The sequence below is a fragment of the Prosopis cineraria genome, unplaced genomic scaffold (assembly GCF_029017545.1).
Source record: "Prosopis cineraria cultivar Desert tree isolate PC_DT_omini unplaced genomic scaffold, ASM2901754v1 PC5, whole genome shotgun sequence".
Taxonomy (NCBI): domain Eukaryota; kingdom Viridiplantae; phylum Streptophyta; class Magnoliopsida; order Fabales; family Fabaceae; genus Prosopis; species Prosopis cineraria.
The window spans coordinates 27941801-27964288 of record NW_026555336.1 but is presented as its reverse complement, the minus strand read 5'-3'; the positions used below and the strand labels follow the sequence as shown (position 1 = coordinate 27964288).

The following is a 22488-nucleotide window of genomic DNA, read 5'->3' as shown; positions in this document are numbered from 1 at the left end:
GCCCCTTGCCATAAAAATTAAAACAAGAAAGACAGAAGGATCATGGAAGAAACGCAAATTAAAACGTCGGAAACGGAAGATTTTTTAATTTTCAAGTGGTTTGGTGTATCTCCTAGTCGGGCCAACTCCAAAGAAGGTAACGTAAGTCGGAATCGATTACCAGTTACCACCATCTTCAAAACCCTCCAATCTATAAAGTTCCAAGAACTTCAAAGCCTGTTTGGTGTGGAAGCCAATAGAAAGGAACTGTTCGCAGATCCATCTCTTTCTACCCTCACTTCAAAATCATCATCTTTCTTCGATATTTGCCTATAAACCGCCGAACCATTGGGCAGATAATCTGAAGTTATAGCTTTTTTTTTTCTCTCCCTTTCCTTCTGGCTCCGTTATCTTCCCATTTTCCATGTCTGGGGTGTATTTCTATTTGGGTCTTGTTGTTCTGAGCCTACTTTCTATCAGCTGCGTGGTGACTTCAGATTCTTCACTGGGGTCACGTCGTTCGATCCTTAGAGCAGTCAAAAACAATGTTAATAATGGAGATCTTCGAGATTATGCCGCTGACTTGAATGCGACGAATTTTGATGCTGTTCTGAAGGATACTCCTGCTACTTTTGCTATTGTTGAATTCTTTGCCCATTGGTTAGTGATCATTCCTATGCAGTATTCATATATATATATATATATATATATCCTTGTTTTGATGAGTTGATTGAAATCTCTATTTGGTCTTGAACCTGTTTTTTAAGTTTTAATTTCATATTGCTTAAAAGACCGGGCCCGAATAAAAAATTGCATGACCCTTTGACCAGAAAGTAGATCTGCTAATCAAGTAGTGAGAGAAACGAATTCACATGACAGTTATCTGGAATCTGGAAGCATTTAGAGTTTAAGGTAAGGCAGAGAAAGAATTACAATGTTTTTGGAAAATTTGACTGGGTTGTTTGGTAAAGCAGTGAGAGATTACCTCTAGTTTAACTAGTATGTTGATGTTAAAAGTTGATTGAAGATGCATGAAAACTAAAACTGAACAGTAAAGGTGAAAATGGGGGAAAATCTAGCAGAAGACTAGCCTTGACTTCAAACTGACTATCTTTATTCCATCCACTTCATATTGTCCACCCATACATATTTGTTAAGTAAGCAGGGCTTGAGTTGTAGTATAATTTGCAGTCGTTGCTTATGATAGCATAATTGCCAAGTACAACATCTTTGACTAAGCATGGTTATTCAAAACATCCATCAAACACTCAGTTAAATGTGTTTATACTTTTATTTACTGGAGTACTTTGTGTTCTTTCGACATGCTATTGAGCTGCCATTGGAATACATCATCTACACTCTAGATATGTTTGCAAGTGAAATTATTGTCAACTAACCCGCCCCCCAAAAAAAAAAAAACAATTCTTATCGATCTTTCATTTGCTTTGGCCCTCGTTTCCTCTCCCTCCTTCACTTTTTCCTCCCCTTGTTAAGTATTATTTGTACTTTGATATACCAATTAACTTGTCAATTAATATTCTAATTTCCATTTTTGATTGAGATATTTATATGGTTTATAAGCTGTTGTTATTCCTAGCCTCTTGGTATCCTAATTTTGTCTATTTATGTTAGGACCTTGTTTCCATGCTCTTTACAAATATGATATCCTGTCTTATTTTCCTGCAGTTGCAAGAACTGTGTGGTTAATGTACTCATATTACAATTTAGCCATCTAGCTGGATGTTTATTGCTATGTTATTCCAGGGCAAGATCTCAGTTCATAAAATGCTAAGTCTCTTGGCATTAAGTAGAAGAGATAATTCCTGTGGATCATATATATATTTTTAATAGAAATTAATATATGGGCAATTCTATTAAAAAATCATGGGCAAGAAGATTAACTATTCAATTTAACAAAAAACTATGGGCATGAAATTAATTTCTTTGTGATTAATTCAAATCTGTATCATACATAAATAATGCAACAACAACAACAAACAACAACAACAACAAGCCTTTATCCCACTAGGTGGGGTCGGCTACATGGATTGCAAGACGCCATTGTGCTCTATCATTTATTAAGCTTTTAGAAATATTATTAATTAAGAGATCACGTTCAACAACTTCCAAGAGTGTTCTCTTAGGCCTTCCTCTACCTCTCTTAATCGGACTCAAAGTTATATGTTCCACTCTTCTCACTGGTGCCTCCCTTGGTCTTCTTTGTACATGCCCAAACCATCTCAACCGATTTTCTACCATTTTTTCCTCAATAGGTGCCACCCTCACTTTTTCACGTATGTGCTCATTTCGAATTTTATCTTTACGTGTATGTCCGCACATCCATCGTAACATTCTCATCTCTGCTACTCCAACTTTATGCTCTTGCTGTCCCGTTAGAGCCCAGCATTCACTACTATATAACATTGCCGGTCTGATAGCAGTACGATAAAACTTTCCTTTAAGTTTATTAGGCACCTTACGGTCACAAATAACTCCTTTAGCTTTTCTCCAATTAAACCACCCAGCTTGAATTCTATGTGAAATATCTCCACTGATTTCGCCATCATTTTGGATAATGGCTCCCAAATATCTAAACTTTTCCACTTGAGGTATAATTTGATCTCCCAATTTCACTTCCAAATTATTTTCGAATAGTCCTTTATCAAATTTACAATATAAATATTCCGTCTTACTTCTACTCAGACGAAAACCTTTCGACTCCAATGTCCTCCTCCATAACTCAAGTTTGCAATTAACCTCTTCTCTTGTCTCTGCTATAAGAACTATATCATCCGCGAAGAGCATACATTTCGGGATTTCCTCTTGAATATGTTCCGTCAAAACATTTAAAATCAAGTTGAACAAATAAGGACTCAGAGATGATCCCTGATGTAGCCCAATCTTTATAGGAAAATCCTTTGTTTGACCACTAGGCGTTCTTATACTAGTTTTTACCCCTCATACATATCTTGTATGGCTTTAATATAAGCAATCCGTACTCCCTTTTTTTCCAACGCTTTCCAAAGCACTTCTCTTGGTATACGGTCATAAGCTTTTTCCAAATCAATAAAAACCATGTGTAGATCTTTATTTTTACAACGATACTTTTCCATTAATCCCCTTAGTAGATAAATCGCCTCTGTAGTTGATCTACCTGGCATAAAACCAAATTGATTCTCAGAAATACTTGTCTCCAATCTCAACCTGTGCTCAATTACTTTCTCCCACAATTTCATTGTGTGGCTCATGAGTTTAATCCCTCTATAGTTAGTACAATTCTGAATATCTCCTTTATTTTTATAAATAGGAATTAATGTACTTCTCCTCCACTCATCAGGCATTTTCTTGGACCGTAAAATCACATTAAATAACTTAGTTAACCATCTCACCCCTTCTTCACCTAAACATTTCCACGCTTCGATAGATATACAATCAGGTCCGTTAGCTCTACCATTTGCCATTTTCTTAAGAGCTTCCTTTACCTCCTTATCACGTATTTTTCGATAGAATGACAAATTTTGTTCTCCTTCACCAGTTACTAAATCCTCCAAGTTACTAGATGAATCCTCTCCATCATTGAAAAGTTTAGAAAAATAAGTCTCCCATCTATTTTTAATTTCATCATCTGTAACTAAAATTCTTCCCTCTTCATCCTTAATACACCTTACCTGTTCTAGATCTCTTGATTTTCTTTCCCTACTCTTGGCAATCTTATAAATATTTTGCTCTCCTTCCTTCGTCTCAAGGTTCTTATAAAATTCTTCAAAAGCTTTAGAACGAGCTTCACCCACAGCTCTCTTAGTTTCCTTCTTAGCCATACGGTACCTCTCCCAATTTTCCTCATTGTTACACAAATGTATGGCTTTAAAACAGTTCTTCTTATACTTGATTTTGTCCTGTACACTATTATTCCACCACCAAGACTCCTTATCTCTCGGACCAGGACCTTTCGATTCTCCCAAAACTACTTTTGCAACCTCCCGTATCTTTTTAGCCATATCCTCCCATATGATGTTAGCACTTCCCTGAGAATCCCAAATTCCTTTATCCAAAAGATTTCGCTTGAAAATATCTTGCTTCTCACCTTTTAATTGCCACCACCTAATCCTTGGTGTTACTACTTGTCGACGTTTTTGGATTTTACTCATAATACACACATCAAGGACTAGGACCCTATGTTGTGTCGTTACAGCATCTCCAGGGATCACCTTACAATTTTTACAAAGTTTTCTATCTGTGTTCCTAACCAAAAGAAAATCAATCTGCGACCTTGAGGCTCCACTTTTGTAGGTGATGAGATGCTCATCTCTCTTCTTGAAACAAGTGTTGGCAATCTTAAAATCATACGCCAATGAGAAATCAAGAAGAGTTTGCCCTTCATTGTTTAGCTCTCCAAAACCAAAACCACCATGCACCCTCGCATACTGACCAGCTTCCCTCCCGACATGCCCATTAAAGTCTCCTCCAATAAAAATCTTTTCACTCTGTGGTATGTGTCGAATCAACCCCTCCAGATCCTCCCAAAATAATTCCTTAAGACTGGCTTCTATCCCGACTTGCGGCGCATAAGCGCTAACAATATTAACAGTCTCACGTCCAATTATCATTTTTAAAGAAATAATTCTGTCTCCAATTCTGCTAACTTCTACAACGTTCTTCTTCCACTCCTTATCTATAATGATGCCTACTCCATTGCGTGCACTTACTTTTCCTGTATACCAAAGTTTGAAACCTTGAATATCCTTAGCTTTTTCTCCACGCCATTTTGTTTCTTGCAAGCAAAGGATATTGATTTTCCTTTGAATCATAACCCCTACAACCTCTACAGATTTACAATTTAATGTCCCAACATTCCAAGTACCAAATCTAATTTTGCTCTTATGGACTAACTTCTTTAGCCGCGTGCGTCCAGAATGACACGGTAGCCCTTGCTCATTTAACACTACATCCGGGCGCCGATGCAGCGGCTCTAACTCACTTATCACTGTACTCGAGCCATGCAGCGCGTTACTTACGGGCAACGACCTAGCATTAACATTATAACGTCTATTGTCCATGTTCATGATAGATTCAACAAATTTTTACATTGGCTGTTGATGGCCTAACACAACCCTCCTCCTTTACCCGGGCTTGGGACCGGCTATAAACATAGGCGGAGTTATCATACATAAATAATGCATTAGCGTGAAATTTATTAGCTTTCTACAGGCAGCATAACTCATTATTTTAGCTTACAATTTTATCAACAAACATCTTATTAGTCAACAACGTGCTTGGTTGTTTTCATCCTTGTCTTAGTTATCAAGCTGTTCATTGACTCATAGAGATACTCAATTCAGTCAAACCTACCAAGTTGTTTTCCACTGTTCCACTTTATTCTTTTGGTTTTTCTTGATAAAATATTGCTTCTTTGTGTTTATTTTTGTTAAACATAGTATTGGCCTTTGCTCCAAGCATCTCTCTATGCAGTTAAGAATTAAGATAGTAGCTTAGGAACAAAAATCTGAAAACAAAAAATTAGCTCTTTTATCATCCAGTTCAACTTAGTTTTTAGGGAAAATTATTCATTTGGTCCTTGTAGTTTTGACTCAATTATAACTTAGTTTTTAAATTTTGACTCTTGTAACTCAGTTCTTATATCTTTAATCATTTAAATATTGGTTCTTATATCTTAAAAAATAAAAATATAAAGATTAAAATTATGTTAAAAGTTATGACTAATATTTTAAATTACTAAACCTTTCAATCTATATAAATATTATACATATTAACAGTTTAAAATATTTTTAATCTTTATAATTTTATTTTTTAAAATATAATGACCAATATTTAAATAGTTAAAATTATAAAGACTGATCTATAAGAGGCAAAGTTTAGAAATTGAATTATAACAAATTATAGTTTAGGGATTGAGTTATAATAAAGTGAAAACTACAATGACCAAATAATTAATTTTTCCTAATTTTTAAATTCCTTCATAGGAGATTTCGCTACAAGTTCTTTCTGCATGTTGTTAGATTAACAACCATGAAATATGGGTATCGATAGATTCTAATTTTCCATGTGTCCTTATTTTTCTGTCAGGTGTCCTGCTTGCAGGAATTATAAGGTACTACTTACCAAAATATAGTTTAAAATTTGAGGGTTATTTAATTAATAGTTTGGAACTATTGTTATTCTCATTTTCAATTTCTATTACAGCCGCACTATGAAAAGGTTGCACGGCTTTTTAATGGACCTAATGCTGCACATCCAGGGATCATATTAATGACAAGGGTAGATTGTGCAGTGAAGGTAAGTGCATCTTCTATTACTTTGTTTCAATTGTGTTTTAATGTTTATTCGAATTGTACAAGTTACTTTCTTGCCATCATTTGGGAGTTTTACTGATTAGTTATTTGGGATTATCCCATTCAGTTCTTTGGGCCCTGTGATATATTACTTCTAGTGGGATTAGCTATCCTGTTTTATTTTTGTCAGTCTTGTGCTTGGGTTGCTTGTCTTAAAATGATTTGGATTGTTTAAGTCCTCCATAGTCATATTTTTTATGTTGGGATTTATGTTTTGAAGTTGGTTTGATTTAGAATAACTTGGGGGGTTAGAAGATTTTTCTGTGATTTGTTGTTCCCATTCTACATGACTTTTTTTTATGAGGAAATTCAGTGTCAGAAGCAAAATAAAGCCAATTATCATGGTAGAATTGAATGTTACTTGGGGCCAAGCTATGTTGTAGGATGCAGTTCATTTCTGACCATACATGTTCTCTACTCTACTCTATGTATAGGAAGCTTAACGTATTCTCCCCACTACTATTTAACAGTTCACAAGTTGTGTGAAAGATTCCTTTTTCTGTGTTTCATTAGGAGAGACATTGATATATTTTGAAAATCTTATCACAAGACACATTTATATTACCACATGGACAAATTAACCTTAAGATTTCAGCTGAAAAAATAATTTCAACCTATGAGATCTCAGCATTCTGAGTACTCTTTGGACCCACCCCATGAAGCAACCTTGCCACTCTTTGGTGTACATTAGTATCTCTTAATTTTATAGTTTCTTGTAGAAAGTCAGTTTTATTTTTTTTGTCCCTTTTAAGATGCATTCTTTGTCCTCTCACTTGTTAGAGATTGTAATAAAACTATTTTGGCCCTCCTTTCATAGCTTAATATATTTGACAAAGTATTGGAACCTCTATAACCAAGTGGTCAAGAGTTTGATTCTTACTGCTCCCTATCTTAATTAAAATTTTCATTGCAAAGAATAATGAACCTGATCTTTTTCCGGATTTAAACTTAGATGCCTTCATGTGAAGAGGTTTATAGATGTTGGGCCTAAAAAGCACTTTTTTTAAAAAAATAATCACTCATAGCAAAGTTTTTGGTGGTTGTTTAAAATTGTAAAAATAATCAGAATCTGAAAATAATCAGATATCAGATTATTTGAACAAGCTAACAAGAGTAGCTTTTTGAAAAAAAGCAGTATCCTAGAAGAGAGAGAAAACTGTGACGGACATGGCTATTTTCACAGAAGGACTAAATCATCAGTCTCTCACTCCACAATGTCTTCTTTTTCTCAGTGTTCATATTTCAGTCTCCTCCAATCTCCCACTATGCTTTATTTTGCGTGATCTTGGCGATAAATGTTAAACATCTCAATTTGTTTATTTCCTCCACCTCCCTATAGCGAGGACTTTAACAATGGTTTCGATATGACCCACCACCTCCTAATCCAATTCTACCTTACTTTTCGTTCTACCATAGGAAGTATCCTCACAGAATGGATGAGTCGTTGGAAGGAAGCACCTACTCTGCAGAGATGGACGGGGAGGCTGATTGCCACAGCCTGCCTTTTGTCTTTGACTTTTCTCCTTGTGTAATATAAGGCAAAATGCAATGATAAAAAAAATGGAATATTTTTGAAAATGTGTTGAGGATGAATCCTATAGAAAAAAGTGATTCTTATGATTTTAACCAAACATCAAATAATTTCTGATTTTTTCAATATCTCTGTTAAATAAATCATTTTTTTATAAAATCTCTAAACTGTATAAACATTAATTATTTTTTAATCTTAAACAAATGAGCCCGTTAACTACTAGTGGCCTCACCTTAAAAAAAAAAAAAAAAATACACATGGTCCTTCACGTAGCTGTTTTTGTAATGAATTGATCCATGACATTGTTATTGAAAATAACAAGGTAGTTTAAAATCAAAATATCTTCTTCTCCTTCTCCTTTGACATTGTTCTCCCCTCCATCTTACCTTAATTATAGAAACCTCCCTTCTATTTTGAAAATTTAAATAGACCTCCCCCAAAATTAAAAGTTTTGTTACATAGACCTCCTCTCTATTTTTAATATTCCATTTACATCTATCCAATTGTTAGTTAACCATTCAACCACATGATTAAACTTTTTTATTATATTCTAAAACTGAATTTTGATCATGTTATAAAGTTGATTAATTTTATAACTTTAATATCTTTAGATACATTTATTTAGCAATCCTTTAAAATATTTTTGAATCATTTGTATTTTTCAATTTTTTGCCAGATTATGAAAATCTAGCCATACAACTAGTCTAGTCCGATCGGGCTAAAAGTGTGATTACTTTGTTCATTTTAAAACCAGATAGCAATGATGGAGGCGCTCCAATTTCTCATATGAACACTCAAGACAATTGTTAAACATGCTTTTGGGTTAAATGACTATTGTCCACTAATTTACTTAGCCTACACTTGTCTTCAACTATACGAATAAATCATGAAGTACTATGCAGTGATTTTTCTCCAATCAGAGGATATATTGATATCGAAAAGATGGAAGGTAAGTTATATATATATGAGGATCAAATAGAATTAAAAGGAGTGGATGAATTAGTCAGTAGCCATATGTATGGAAAAGGTGGAAAGTAGTTGCACGAAACTTGTCTCTGTTTGTAGATGCATTGTCCTCCCTTCAGATCACCTCTTTGCTTGGTTTCGTTGTTGCTTTTGCTGTAGTTGTCATGCCTTTTCTTCCTCTGCTGCCAGTTTTCACTGGGAACTTTGAAATTGATAATAGATTTAGATTAATTAGGGATTTAGTATAGTGAGGGTAAATTATTGAATAAAACTTGTTTCAATATAATTTTTAATTAAAAAATATTTAGAATCTTGTATAAATATTCTTGACGATGTTAATAAATTGGACTAAAGTCTATATTCTCAAAATAGAGGAGAGATCTCTGTGATGAGACCAAAATAGAAGGGTATTGTGAGTATCTTACTCTAATTTTTATGGAAATGCATTTTTTATGAAGTGTTTCAGTGTCTCATTCATTGTGTTTCCTTATTTAAATTTCTTACTTGTGCTTGATTAATTATTATTTGCAACAACTGCTGTAATACATGCTTGAGTATTAACATGTTGCTTCTGCTTCAGTTGTAGTCATTAACTTTGAAATAGGTTAGTTTCATAAATAAACAAGCCTTGGTGATCAGTCCTTCCTATTTTCACTTGTTTGGCAGCACAGATAAATACAAATCTCTGTGATAAGTTTTCTGTTAGTCATTATCCTATGCTCTTTTGGGGCCCTCCTTCTAAATTTGTTGGTGGTAGTTGGGAACCTAATCAAAAGAAAAGTGATATACATGCAATCGATAATGGACGCACAGCTGATCGATTGCTAAATTGGATCAACAAGCAAATGGGCAGGTATGAGGAATGCATTCATTTACTGTTAATGCAATTACAATATCGTATGTGAACTATGAATATTGTCCAATATAAAACTTGTCAGATCATTTTTAAACTGGACATGTTTTCCCATGCATTGCTTGGAGTAGAAATGAGTTATACAACCAGTGGATAGTGACTTGTAACTTGTTATAGAATTTATTTTTTATGTCAATATATTGATCAATGTCCAAAAGATTGAAGGGGATGAATGTCCTTTGATTTTACTAGGGGGAGATGTGTCAGAATCACAAGTTCCACCATTATGTATGTGTATCTTTGTGTACATGAATCTTCTTATTAATTTCAAGTACTACACTGGAGAAAAGGAAGGGTAAAAGTACTGAAATGTAACTCCACTTTTTTTTTGTTGAAAACTAGGTTAATTTTTCTCATTCACTATATTTTCTTGAAGTCAGAGCAGGTGAAAGGATGTATACTACTACTGCCAGATTAATTTAGCCTTTTATAAGAATAATGAAGGGTAACTGAGTCAAACATGTCGGAGTTGGTTCTGTAGCGGCGCAACAGGTTCAGCAAATGACCTAGAAGGCTAGATAGAAATTCTGGACAATGGCAGAAAACTAGGACAAGCCTTGGAAGAATATTCTTAAGAATGTTTCTTTCTGTCTCTTGTTTTTGTTTATTGTCGGAGTCTTCCCCCTTGCCCCTCTATTCTTTTCTGTACTTCTCTCCTTTAGCTTATTGAAGTCATCCTGGTTGGCGGGTGGAGTTTATCATCCTTTAGTGCAGCTTTTGATGTTGGGAGTGCTAAAGTTTTCTTTTTGATAATAGGAAATAACCATTATATGGAGTGACTTCTAATGAACGAAGCAAAAACGTGATTGTTAAAAACATTGGGCCTTCTCACTTTCAACTCACTTTTCCCCAGTTGTGAAAACACACACACAAATAAAACAAAACAAAGAGAAAGAGAGAAAAATAAACTGATTTTGTTTCTATCTATCGAAGTTGGCAAATAGACCACTGAGATGTTTTATATCCAATCAAATAATTCTGATATTGACTTCAAATCGTTGGAGTGCCATGCATACAATTGTTGCAAGAGCCAAATGTAGAGAATTGCAATTTGCCAATGACATGTTATTGCAATTGCCATTGTTTGACAAAGCCAGTGTGAAATTTGCATGATTAATAAATTCATTAAGTATGTAATTTCATGCACGTTCATAGGATTATTTTACTATTGTTAGAAATTTATGTACTGGAGATAAAGCTGTATAAAGAAAAAATCAGAATAAATAAGTGCAATACCATGTCACTTTTTCTTGTGGAACTTAAAAGTTGTAATACTATATCTTGCTGATGATATAAAGTTATCTTGAACTCATTTTCTTGTCTGTAACTTATAAGATTTAAAATATTACAGTTCATTTGAACTTGATGATCAGAAGTTTGAAAATGAGCATCTTTCCTCCAATGTGTCAGACCCTGGACAGGTGCTTTTTCAATTTCGCCCTAAATTCATTATGTTTTGAAGTTTAGTCAAAGTTGCTTCTCATAACCTTATCTCCTCCTGACAAATGACATGCATGACTTTGAAAGATTGCCAGAGCTATTTATGATGTTGAAGAGGCAACTTCTAAGGCCTTTGACATCATCTTAGAGCGTAAGGTAACCAGTCATGATTTCTCTCTTTCCAATCTCACTTGTGTTTGTGCTCGGTCTTGGGGCATGATCAGACATGTATACTTTCTAATATGCAGATGATAAAGCAAGAAACTCGTGCTTCACTTGTAAAGTTTCTTCAGTTTTTGGTGGCTCACCATCCTTCAAAAAAGTTAGATGAACCTTCTACTGCACCTTTCTTCTGTCTGTCCATTGTTTTGTTTTACAATTCTTTCCACTGTGGATAATTTGTTTCAGATGCCGGAGGGGTACTGCAGAATTACTTGTGAATTTTGATGAATTGTACCCTACAGATTTGCGGCCAGCTGATAAGCAGCAAGATGATATGGTTACATTGATGAGCTCTCAAGTTTGTGGAAAAGGGGTGCCTCGTGGGTATTGGGTAGGTTCTTCATACTTGGATTCAATATTTTTAACATTTCTATTATGCTCTAATTGGAGTTTGTATTATTTTTGGCATGGGCAACACTCCAAATTTGTGTGTGTGTGTGTGTGTGTTTATATTGCGAGTGGCCTATTGTTGTCTTCAATGAGTACTTTGAAGACTGGATTCACATGAATCTGAAACTGATGAAACTCTGATTCTTTATATCTTTCTGTAACTTACTTTTTCCTGGGCTATATTTAGTCGAAATGTTTCCAAGAAGGATTTCAATACTTCAATGGAGTGTTTCAGTGGCTGTTGACTGTGGTTTCATCTTGTGAAAAAATTATATTAATATTACCCCTAAATATTGCTGGACAAAATTCTGATACTAATATATGTCTTACATGATTTGTTGTCAATATCTAAGAAGATTTAGCATGATAAGAATTGCTCGTTATTCAAATACCACTTTCTGCTTTAGCATTGTTTCAGCCTGCTATTCTTTAATTTAACATACGAAGTGAGATAGAGATAGCAACTCATTTTTATTCACAGATCTGTTGCTGTTTGAGGGGGTACATGGTCTTTCCATGGGACCATGACTCAAGTAGGTTGAAGATTTCTATATTTTCCATATTTTACTTTGAGTGGTCAACCGTTAGAATTAGACATGGAGTAGATAAATTTTAAGAAAGAAGCTGCAATTACAGGAGTCAATGTACCAAAGTGAATACTGATGTCCCTGTGTATGAATTTGAGAGTAAAGATGCAATGGAGGAAATGATAGTAAAGCTGGAATGGGACATGTGTATGGCAAAGCGAGAGGATTCTGTCTTTCATTTGAAATATCAATACTTAGAATTGGAGTCTGCCTCATATGGAAAATAATAGAGTTGTCATGGAGGTGGTCCATAGTGTTGGGATAGAAAATTGTTTATTAAACTATTAAAAGCATTGGCGTGATAATACTGTACGAGATGCATTCTTTTATCCGTCAATCTTATTAGTATCGTCTTTTTACATGAAATTTGAATATTTTTTTTTCCCTAAAATGAGAATATTTCTGATTTTCATATTTAATCTTTTTTTCCTTCTTGGTAGATGTTCTGCCGTGGCAGTAAGAACGAAACCAGGGGTTTTAGGTAATGCTTTGCCTTTAATACTCATAACTATGATTTCTGATTCCATAACTAGTCAGTCAACACATTCAGTTTCCTCATAACATCCACACAATTCTGTTACTTTTGTTACCTGTGGGTTTCCTAGCATGTGAATTTCCTTGTCCAGACGTTCTTATACTGATGTATCAATGCGTGCAATGTATCAGTACGTGCTATTATATGCATGAGAATTGGCTTGCTGCTTTTCATATTATAACTAGTAAGTTATGTATTTTGGAGTCAGCTAATATATTATATAAGATGACTGTGGAAGAGATGATTGTGAACAAGGATATTGTATTTGCATAAAACAAGAGTGGGGGGTGAAATTATTAGGGGAGTTAAAGTTTGGTTCGGGACAACATTTTGATTTTGATTCGGTGAGGAATAAACAAAAGAGAAGGTGAAGTGATTAGTTGTGAAGGGGACACGTGGGGGATGGGAAGCAATGTTCCCTTCAACGACAAGAAAGGGAGGTCACAGTTTATAACAAGATGGGACCTCGTCAATGACCTTTGGTTCTGCATACTTTAGACTACAAAGTATTTTAGTATCATATATATGGTATAGCCTGTTTTCTCATTCTTTCTCCCCTTTTTCAGCTGTGGTTTATGGGTTCTGCTGCATTCACTTTCAGTGAGAATTGATGATGGAGAGAGTGAGTTTGCATTTAACACTACATGTGAATTTATCCACAACTTCTTCATCTGTGAGGAATGTCGACAGCACTTTTATAAGATGTGTTTGAGGTGAAGGAGTAAAGAATTATCCGTGTATGTATCATTGAAGTTCCCTCTCTCTTGTCCCCTTCTAATATTTAAATGACCTTAATTTTCAGTGTCTCAAGTCCTTTCAATAAAGCCAAAGATTTCGCACTCTGGTTGTGGAATGCTCATAACAAGGCCAACGAGAGGCTGAGGAAAGAAGAAGCAGCTCTAGGTACCGGCGACCCCAAATTCCCTAAGCAGATATGGCCTCCAAAGCAGCTTTGTTCTTCCTGTTATTCTGTCCATGACCAGAAGGACAACCAAATCGCGTGGAACAAGGATGAGGTTTACAAGTTTTTAACTAGTTATTACGGCAACATGCTCACTTCTCTATACAAGGACAAGAACTTTGGTGGAAATGAAGGGATTGAGGTGGCTGTTGAAGAATTAATAGCATCAACTAATGCAGTGGTTGTGCCTATAGGAGCTGCAATGGCAATTGCTGTTGCTAGCTGTGGTTTTGGAGCACTTGCTTGCTACTGGCGTTCACTGCAGAAAAGCCGCAAGTATTTCCTCCGCCTATTCTCTTTAAAGAACATTTGATAATTAGAAGAGTAATCAAAATCTTAACTAACAACTGGGTGGCCTGAGAAATTACAGAGGATGAGGGGGTAATAGATAGTTATAGGACCTGGACCAGCCAGATCTATTCACTGAGTGAACCAGCCATATAAGCAATTCATTTCCAACAAATAGACAGCTTTTGCAGTTTAATCTTGTGGTTGAACATACGTACATGCATGCATATTTATTTATTTCAATGGCTCTATATCTACTTTCTAATCTGTCATATTGACATGTAGTGTAGTGCTTTTGTCTCCCTTTCAAATATATTTATTTTAAAATAATACTAATTTAAAACTATTTGGTTAATTACCAAATGATTGAACTAATGACCTAAAAAGTTAGTTGACAGAGGAGTATAATTTGGAATGAAAGAGAATTAGAGAGAAAGAGGAGAGAAGAACAGAGGAGGAGAGAGTTCAGAGGATTGAGAGAGAGGAGAGAGACAAAGGATTTACTGAATAGTGTGAAACATACTAGAAGAGCATGGCATGATTTACATAGGTATTTTTCTTATGTATAGACTCTAATCCCCGCCTACCCCCCTAACGGGTGTATTAACTAATATCAATGGCTATTTATCAAACCAACTAATTATTCCGTAATTACAATTACACAACATTAGTGAATAGAGTTGAGTTATTTATTTCTCTTGTTTTCCAATGCTTTCAGGCCAAGGAGAACTTGGAAGTAGAACTGACAGGCTAGTATTGAATACCAGCTTCCTGTAGAAATGCAGCTTATGGTCAAAGCCCTTCATGATACTTTGATAGCTTCTTTGAATTATATAGAATACATTTCTTGCTCTATGTGAGCAATTTGAATTACTGTACAAAATTAATAATATTCACTAAGTATGCAGTTCCTACAATTACACACGAGTGTAACATTTTTGCTGTATAAATTTATAGTTGCTTTTTTGCAATGAACAGCTACTGTAGAGCACAAGACTATTACTTTATATAGGTCATTACATACCAGACATGTATAACATGATTTTCACTTATAGTTCAACTGTTGACAGTTTGATTGATTTCTTTAGGTAATCATTTCGAACCAACTATTCATATATACGCAGTTACTTTTGAAACTGTGGTCAAGAAAAAAAGTTCATATCTTTGTTTTAAGAATCAAATGGTTAGACTGGTTTCACCGTTGTAGGGGTTAATGGCTTGATTTAGACCAAAAAAAAGAAAAATTGTTTTCATTGTCGAGCCAAGTTGGAGCAGAGTTGAGTTTCCATGGAGACAGAAATTGGAACCGTTTTGCTGTACTCTGCCTTTTGGCGTTAATGTGATTCACCTTTGGCAAAAAAAAAAAAAAAGGAAATTTGGAACAGTTTTTAAGGAAATTAGAGGATCTAAATATAACATAAAAAGGGCTAAACATCTAAAAAAACCAGAAAATTCAAAAATTGGACTCTACTAAGTTGGTTTCACTTTTGTACCTTTTACATGTATATAAATGCTAATGCTTTTGAGCCTACTTGTGTATCATTTAATCAAAAATATTATTAATTTGTAGTCATGTGATATTAATAAACTAGAGATATTGTGAGTTTATTTCTTATATGCTTTCTTTAGTCCTATTTATAAAGCAAAGGGACAATGATTTTTTTTTTTTGTATTTACAAGTTATGCTCTTAATTTATTTATTTCTATTATTTTCTTCTTTATTCTATATTAAATGTTAGTGAGAAAAAATGTTATTAAAGAATGCATACTTAACATGAGTAAAGTTAAACATTTTTTAATTTTTTTAGATAGGATTAATGAGTTTTAAAATTTTCTTTAATTTTGAATTTTGAACAAAAACATGTTAAAAATAACTTATAAATTAATAAATAAAACAAGAGAAATATATTTTATATACACAGTTAATATTATTTTTATTTAATTATCATATCACTATATCAAGGCCCACTGAGTTTTCCAGTTTAAATTCTGGCTTTCAAACATCAACATAGTTCTGGCAAAAAAAAAAAAAAAAACATCAACATAGACAATGCTAACATGTGACTTATTCATAATTGGGAGGAAACAAACATTTACAGGAGTGAATCTATCAATAACTGGATGATACAGACACATCATCTTCTATGTCAGGCTCATTAAATGTGTCAATAACTGAGGCGAAAAGCATGAAAAGAAAACATTTTTAAGGAGGCCAGCAAATAAAACTGAAATTAAAGTCGCAAAGGAGCAAATTTTGCATTATAATATATACAGGAATATTCCTCCGTATTTGATATTTACCCCAGTACTTCCCCCCAACTAAACTATAAAATTCTCTATACACTGTTCAGATTCTTCATAACTTCAGCTATAAGCAGCAATGATGATTCTTGCCGACACATCAGAGTTGCCAAGGAGTTGCTTCCAGGTTATAGCAGTGGCCAGCAATGAATGCAACAGTTTTTGTATTTTCCGGTCAATAAAATTCTAACTCCTCAACCACTCCAAGTTCTAAAGGAAGCTTTCTTTATCTAGTTTTCATCACAAAGCAGAAGAGAGATTGCTTGATCCTGTTTTGTTATGTGCAGCATTTTCACTGAACACGAATAACATGAAGCTGAGATGGCAAAGCTACTTGCTCGCTTTCATCGTCTGATAGGTTGACCAAGGCATTAGGAGGCTCCTAAATATCCCCAGCAGCAAACAAGAACACAAGAGACCTCACAATATGTAATTAGATGCTTCGTATAAATGTTCAAACATGGTAAAGAGGAAGAAAAAGGTCAAACATACCCGTTGTTGTCGCCGATGGCGTTGTATAGATGTCACTGCTTTCACCATGAAATATATAGGAATAACAATACCCGCAGTTCGAATTAGTAACAACTGCCAATTTCCAATTGAATTGATCCACGCTTAGTAAGGGTACCTAATAGTCTTATACCATCAAATGAGCATATTGTAGAGAGTGAATCAAGCATACCAAAAACAGTGAAAAGGAATAGTCCTTGTTTCCACCGATCATGAAAGGAAGAGTATGTCTTAGAATAATCAAAATCATGCACTGCACATTAAAAAAAAAATAAAAAATAGCAAAGATCAGAAAGAGACATCGCTTGTCGGTGGTGAAACTAGTAAGAAGGTGTAGATGGGGCAGAGAAAGAATATACAATGAGAGCAACTGAACGGCAGCATAGTAAACTTCCCGCAGTAGGAGCTGAATACTGGTCGTAGTTAGAATTGTTAAGATTCTGGTTAGTGGAAACCATGCGAACCAAATGACCATTGTTCAAATCTCTTCTAGAAATCTCCCAATTTCCCCTAACATAGACAGCACATGAACACATTAAAGACATAGAGGAGGAAAAGATAATTGTTTTACTGATACATTGACAAGACTTAAACACTGTATATGTTAAAGAAGTTACCTGAAACTCATTGGAATTCGTCCAAATTGAAATAATGGAGGTGGAGCGGTATAACCAGGTTTATAGTGCTGAAACTCAATTGAAGAATAGCTTTGATTTCATTTTCCAGGGAATAAGTATTAAGAATACCAACAACAAAGTGAAAACGATGTGATACTCCCAAATAAACCGAATACTGTTTCATTTGATTAATTTTTCGAGGAAGTAGAGGGTAGGTGAGAGCATAACAACTGGAAAAATTTCTAGTTACCTGGTGGCATATCTCACAGATGGTGTCACCCTTCTCATTACACCACCTTTGTATACATCTGCGGTGTGCGTACTGCAAAAATAATCAATAACTTGAGTGTAGAAAGTGTAAACTATCAATTTCAGATGAGGAAAAATGAACTTGCACAAAATATTCTGCAATGTTAATAATCCTGAGACCCAAATAATTTTCAATTTTTACATATATAGCCCCACTTAACACTCATTCATTATGAATGGTCAAACAACAACTGACTTCAGTCAAATAGGGAACTAAAGTATTTACAACTTCTCAAGATCCAACAACCAAAGAATAGGAACATGAATAAAAGAGACTAGGGAACAGTTTCTTTAGAAGTATACACGCCAAGGGAAAAAAAAAGAAAAGAAAAAAGGAATGGACAACAGGAACCATTTAGAACCACTAGAATTACTTAACACACTAAGGCAAACAAAAATATGCCGAGTATAGGTATTTCAAAGTCCATCTTACTGCTCAGATCATGTTATATGGCATGCAAATTGAGTTGACTGCAATAATGCTTGTAAATTGTAATAGACTAACTTAAGCTCCAATGGCCTTTACGAAACTTTGACATGTTACATGAGAGTCTACCTAGTAATAGCATGTCAGAGCAACGGTCAGAGTAGATTGCATGACGTCCAAAAAGAACATAAAAGCTGTAATTCTTCCAGAAATATAATCATGAAAGCAAAAGCTTACAAGAAGAGGGGAAAAAAAATAGGATTCAATCAACTAAAGACAAGTAGACTAAGCTAATCATTAAACACAAATAGGTCACACTTTTCAGTAGGACCCATCTCTTATGGTTTGTGTCACTTCATCTTTTGTAGAATGAGTGGAACAGTGCCATTTCAAGAGCAGGTTCACCTAAAAATTTATAAAGCTTCTAATCAGTCTCCCTGATATGCACATTTCTCCGTAGCGTGTGAAACAAAATGGAGACAGAATCATAATGGCAAATTAACTTCTCAGACAATATGCCCTGGACTCCACCAAAATCCTTCAAACTATCTTTAGTGGCAGCAGTCCCATTGTTGTATACATGGCATTCATCTTTCCAACAATAAGAGTGAATTAGCAATCAACAGAAACTTTTACAGACTTAGAACATTCAATCGAATATAGAAAAGTCACTACAAATGTTACAAGAGAAATAAGGAATCTCACAAGTCACTTGATTTTCCATTAATTCAAGATAGAATTCAGGCCTGAGGTGAAAAGAACAATTACAGAGTCTACTAGGAAGCTTCAGCATGTTCTAGAAATTATAAAAGCATGCGAATGTTCAAGAAATTGTACTCACCTTCAGACTACCACAACAAGAGCATGGTGTCTCCATATTGGAATTTTCATCCTCATCATGACAAATCCGGCATTCAACAATTTCCTCGGAGATTTCACATCTTCCATCCCTGTATTCATCAAAGAGACATCAACTTCTGCTGCTTCATTCACAGCTGAGGATGCAGCCTCCTGCATTGCACGATTTCTGCTTTCAAGTGCAGCTTCTAATGTGGATTCAGTGAGCAAACGATCAACCAGTAATACAAAGTGATCTCCCATTGTCAGAATTTATCACACCTCAGAGCAAACTTGGCAATATCTCAAAGATATTTCTGTATTTTGTGGGTGGTCTGATAAATCTCTTCAACAAGATCTTCTGCTCCAGAAATCCTGTCAATGAAATCCAAGTTTAAAAATCTAACACGATATTTTAGCAATATCGAGAAGCATATTTACGAAAAGGACAATTGTCCTTTTGGAGGATTGAAAATTGGACGAACTTTATATTCACGCTGAAATTCCCGATTAAAAAAAAAATGGACCCCACAAAACGCTGCTACAGAAAAGGGCAGGTGAGGGAGAGGGAATTTTATTAACAGAAACTCAGACGCTCTCGGAGAATCAACACCAGTAGATGCATAAAAAACAAAACAAAAAGCAAATAAATCACGAAATTATCTGAAGAATGATTATGAATACAAAGGCCAAAAGAGTGTCACTAAAGTAAGAAATCTTGATCAAAACACGAAAAACACTTAAAAAGCAGAAACCCAAAGGGCGAATTGGCATGCCCCCGATAATTCAAAGCTTTTGCAGAAACATTCCAAAGACACAAAAGAGACAGAGAAGAGAAAGTACCCGGAGAAAAAAAAAAGGCTCAAGGAGAAAAAGGTGGGAGATGAAACAGACCCAGTTAGAAAGAAAAAGAAAAGAACAAAAAGAGAAGAGGGAAAAGGAGGTGAGATTCTTACACGAACGGAATCCTACATCCTCAAGCTACGAAAACTTGCACCTTTCTCTCTCCCCAAAATCACAATCCGAAGAATGGGAATCTGTGTTTTCGGGACGAAGCAAGAGATAGAGTGAGTCTAGTGCTTGTCCCAAAGCGACTACAATAAGAGATGCGATTTTCGCTCTTGTTTGTGGCGAGCGTCAATTCATTCATGCGAGTGGTTATATATATATATATATATATATATTTGCTTCACAGCCAAAAGCGGTCCCTCTAGAGAAGAAGAAAGAAGGACGAGGAGGATTCTAACGGCATGAATGGATGAATGAAATCGCGTATGAGAGTGGGGCCGCCACGATTCGCCTTTTCACTTCACACTTCACAGCGTTCGTTCGTTTGTATTGCCATTTCCATTTCTTGTGCCCCAATTCGACCCGCCATTATTCTGTTGAATCAATTTATCAACTATGATCACTATAGACAAGGAAAGAATTATTACCTTCTTTTTGATACTTTGTTATTTATTTAATCATTAAATTAAATGTCAATAAGTATTAAATGAGTCAAAATTTTTAATCTATTTTGATTGTGATTATTGATTATGATTAATAGTTTATACTAGTTGATAGTAATAATTTTCTATTTTCTAGTTTTTTTTTTTGACCAGCTTTCTATTTTCTATTTTTTATACATATGGTTCGTTAATCGTATGATTTGTCGATTGATTCTCGAAATTTTGGTTTCTCCAATTGATTTATTGAATTATTTTTGTAAAAAAGTTTTAAAGAGTTTTTTTTTTTTTGAATAAGTGCAGGAAACTTCATTCAAAGGAAAGAAACTGATATACTAAAAATTTAATAGTTTCCGAATACAAGAAATGGTAGTTCTGGCAAAAAAGAAAATATAATGAGCAGTTTTTTTATCAAAAATTTTGAAATTACATATTCATTATGTGATTGATGGTATAATTAACCTTAAGTAGGAAAGACTTATATTTTAGCCTTATATATTTAGTATACCTATATCTACTACAAGTGAATTTTAATGTATTAATAAAATTAATAACAAGAATTTATTATAAAATAAATAATCTATACAAGATCTGCATATTTTGATTTAATTAAAAATAAGCACAATAAGTATATAATGTTAATCCTAAAAGTTTTCTCATTTTCAATAATTCTCCAATAATTGATGGTGGATTAATGCAATAAAATCTTATGATGCATTATTTTTAATTAAATTGAAAAGTTTACTTAAATATTAATTAACTTTTAAAAAATTTTCTAATTTCATTTTAAACACTAAAATGTTAACTTGAATTTAATGATGAGAAAAATTTATATGCTTAGCCTTATATATTTAATGTACTCGTTTTTAATTAAATCAATGATATTTTTTTGTAACAAAATCTTGTTATTAATATTATTACTATATTAAAATACCCTTGTTTTGATTTTTTTATATAAAAATATAGTAAATATATAATGTTGATGACGTAAGACTTTCCTTTAATTATATAAGTCTTGAATAACGTATTAATTAATCACGTATTAAACAGAAAGGTGAGATTTAGTTAGACTTTTTTTCCCCATACCTCAAGATTTAAGTGAACTTAGCTTCAAAAAGAAGAACAAACAAAATTAAGAAGTAACGTTTTCTCTTCTTTTTTTTTTTTTCTTTTTCGGCCAACAAGAAGTAAAGCTTTTTTAAAACAAGTCTCACATGATCAAAAAAAGTAGTTTATGTAGAAGCAATATCCTTATTTCTGTTAAATGTTTCTGGCATCTTTTCGAACACGTCCAAAATAGGAGGTAAAATTTAAATTTAAATTTAATTTTTCAGATTCATCAAGTGATTGTATATGGAAAAAAATTTATATACTTAGTTTTATATACTCCCTCTGTTTAAGAATATAAGACATTTTTAACTGAATTTTACCCCTCAATAAAATAATTACATATTTTCAAACTAATCCTATTTTTTTATATTTATTTCTATTAAATATCCTACAATAAATATAAAGTCATTATCAATAAAGATATTTTTTTAAAAAAGATAATAATTATATCTCGAAAGATTAAAAATATTTTATATTTTTTAATATCCAATTCTTTAAAAAATACTTTATAATTTTAAACGGAGGGGGTATATAAAATATTTACTTTCAATTAAATTAAGACATAAGCTAGGTTCAATCAACATCTATAAAACAGAAAAACCAAGTAATCTAGGAAATCATGAATTAAAATACATTTAATTACATTAGTATAGTTATTAATATATTCAGTATAGAAAGATTGAAATAAGAAATTTACCAAAAAAAAAACCCCCACAAAAGAAGTAGCATTGTTCACAACATATATACAGTGGAAGCAAATTACTATA

At 33.8% G+C, this 22488-nt stretch overlaps 1 protein-coding gene and 1 pseudogene across 2 annotated transcripts; one reads left to right on the top strand and one right to left on the bottom strand.

The window, feature by feature from the left end:
* Window positions 1-28: 28 nt before the first annotated feature.
* LOC129311029 (sulfhydryl oxidase 2-like) lies at window positions 29-15277 on the top strand. Of its 2 annotated transcripts, XM_054952970.1 has the most exons (12): window positions 33-639; window positions 6064-6088; window positions 6181-6273; window positions 9498-9679; window positions 11091-11160; window positions 11267-11335; window positions 11428-11501; window positions 11588-11732; window positions 12819-12859; window positions 13480-13626; window positions 13716-14150; window positions 14881-15277. In XM_054952970.1, exons 1-12 carry the CDS (start codon window positions 404-406, stop codon window positions 14900-14902), a joined length of 1539 nt encoding a protein of 512 aa, XP_054808945.1. In that variant the 5' UTR covers window positions 33-403; the 3' UTR covers window positions 14903-15277. The 2 variants fall into 2 exon arrangements, with proteins under 2 accessions (XP_054808944.1, XP_054808945.1); XM_054952969.1 differs by lacking the exon at window positions 14881-15277 and having other exon boundaries at window positions 29-639; window positions 13716-14786.
* A 931-nt stretch (window positions 15278-16208) lies between these two features.
* Window positions 16209-20496, bottom strand: LOC129310935 (uncharacterized; annotated as a pseudogene).
* Between the last annotated feature and the right edge of the window lie 1992 nt (window positions 20497-22488).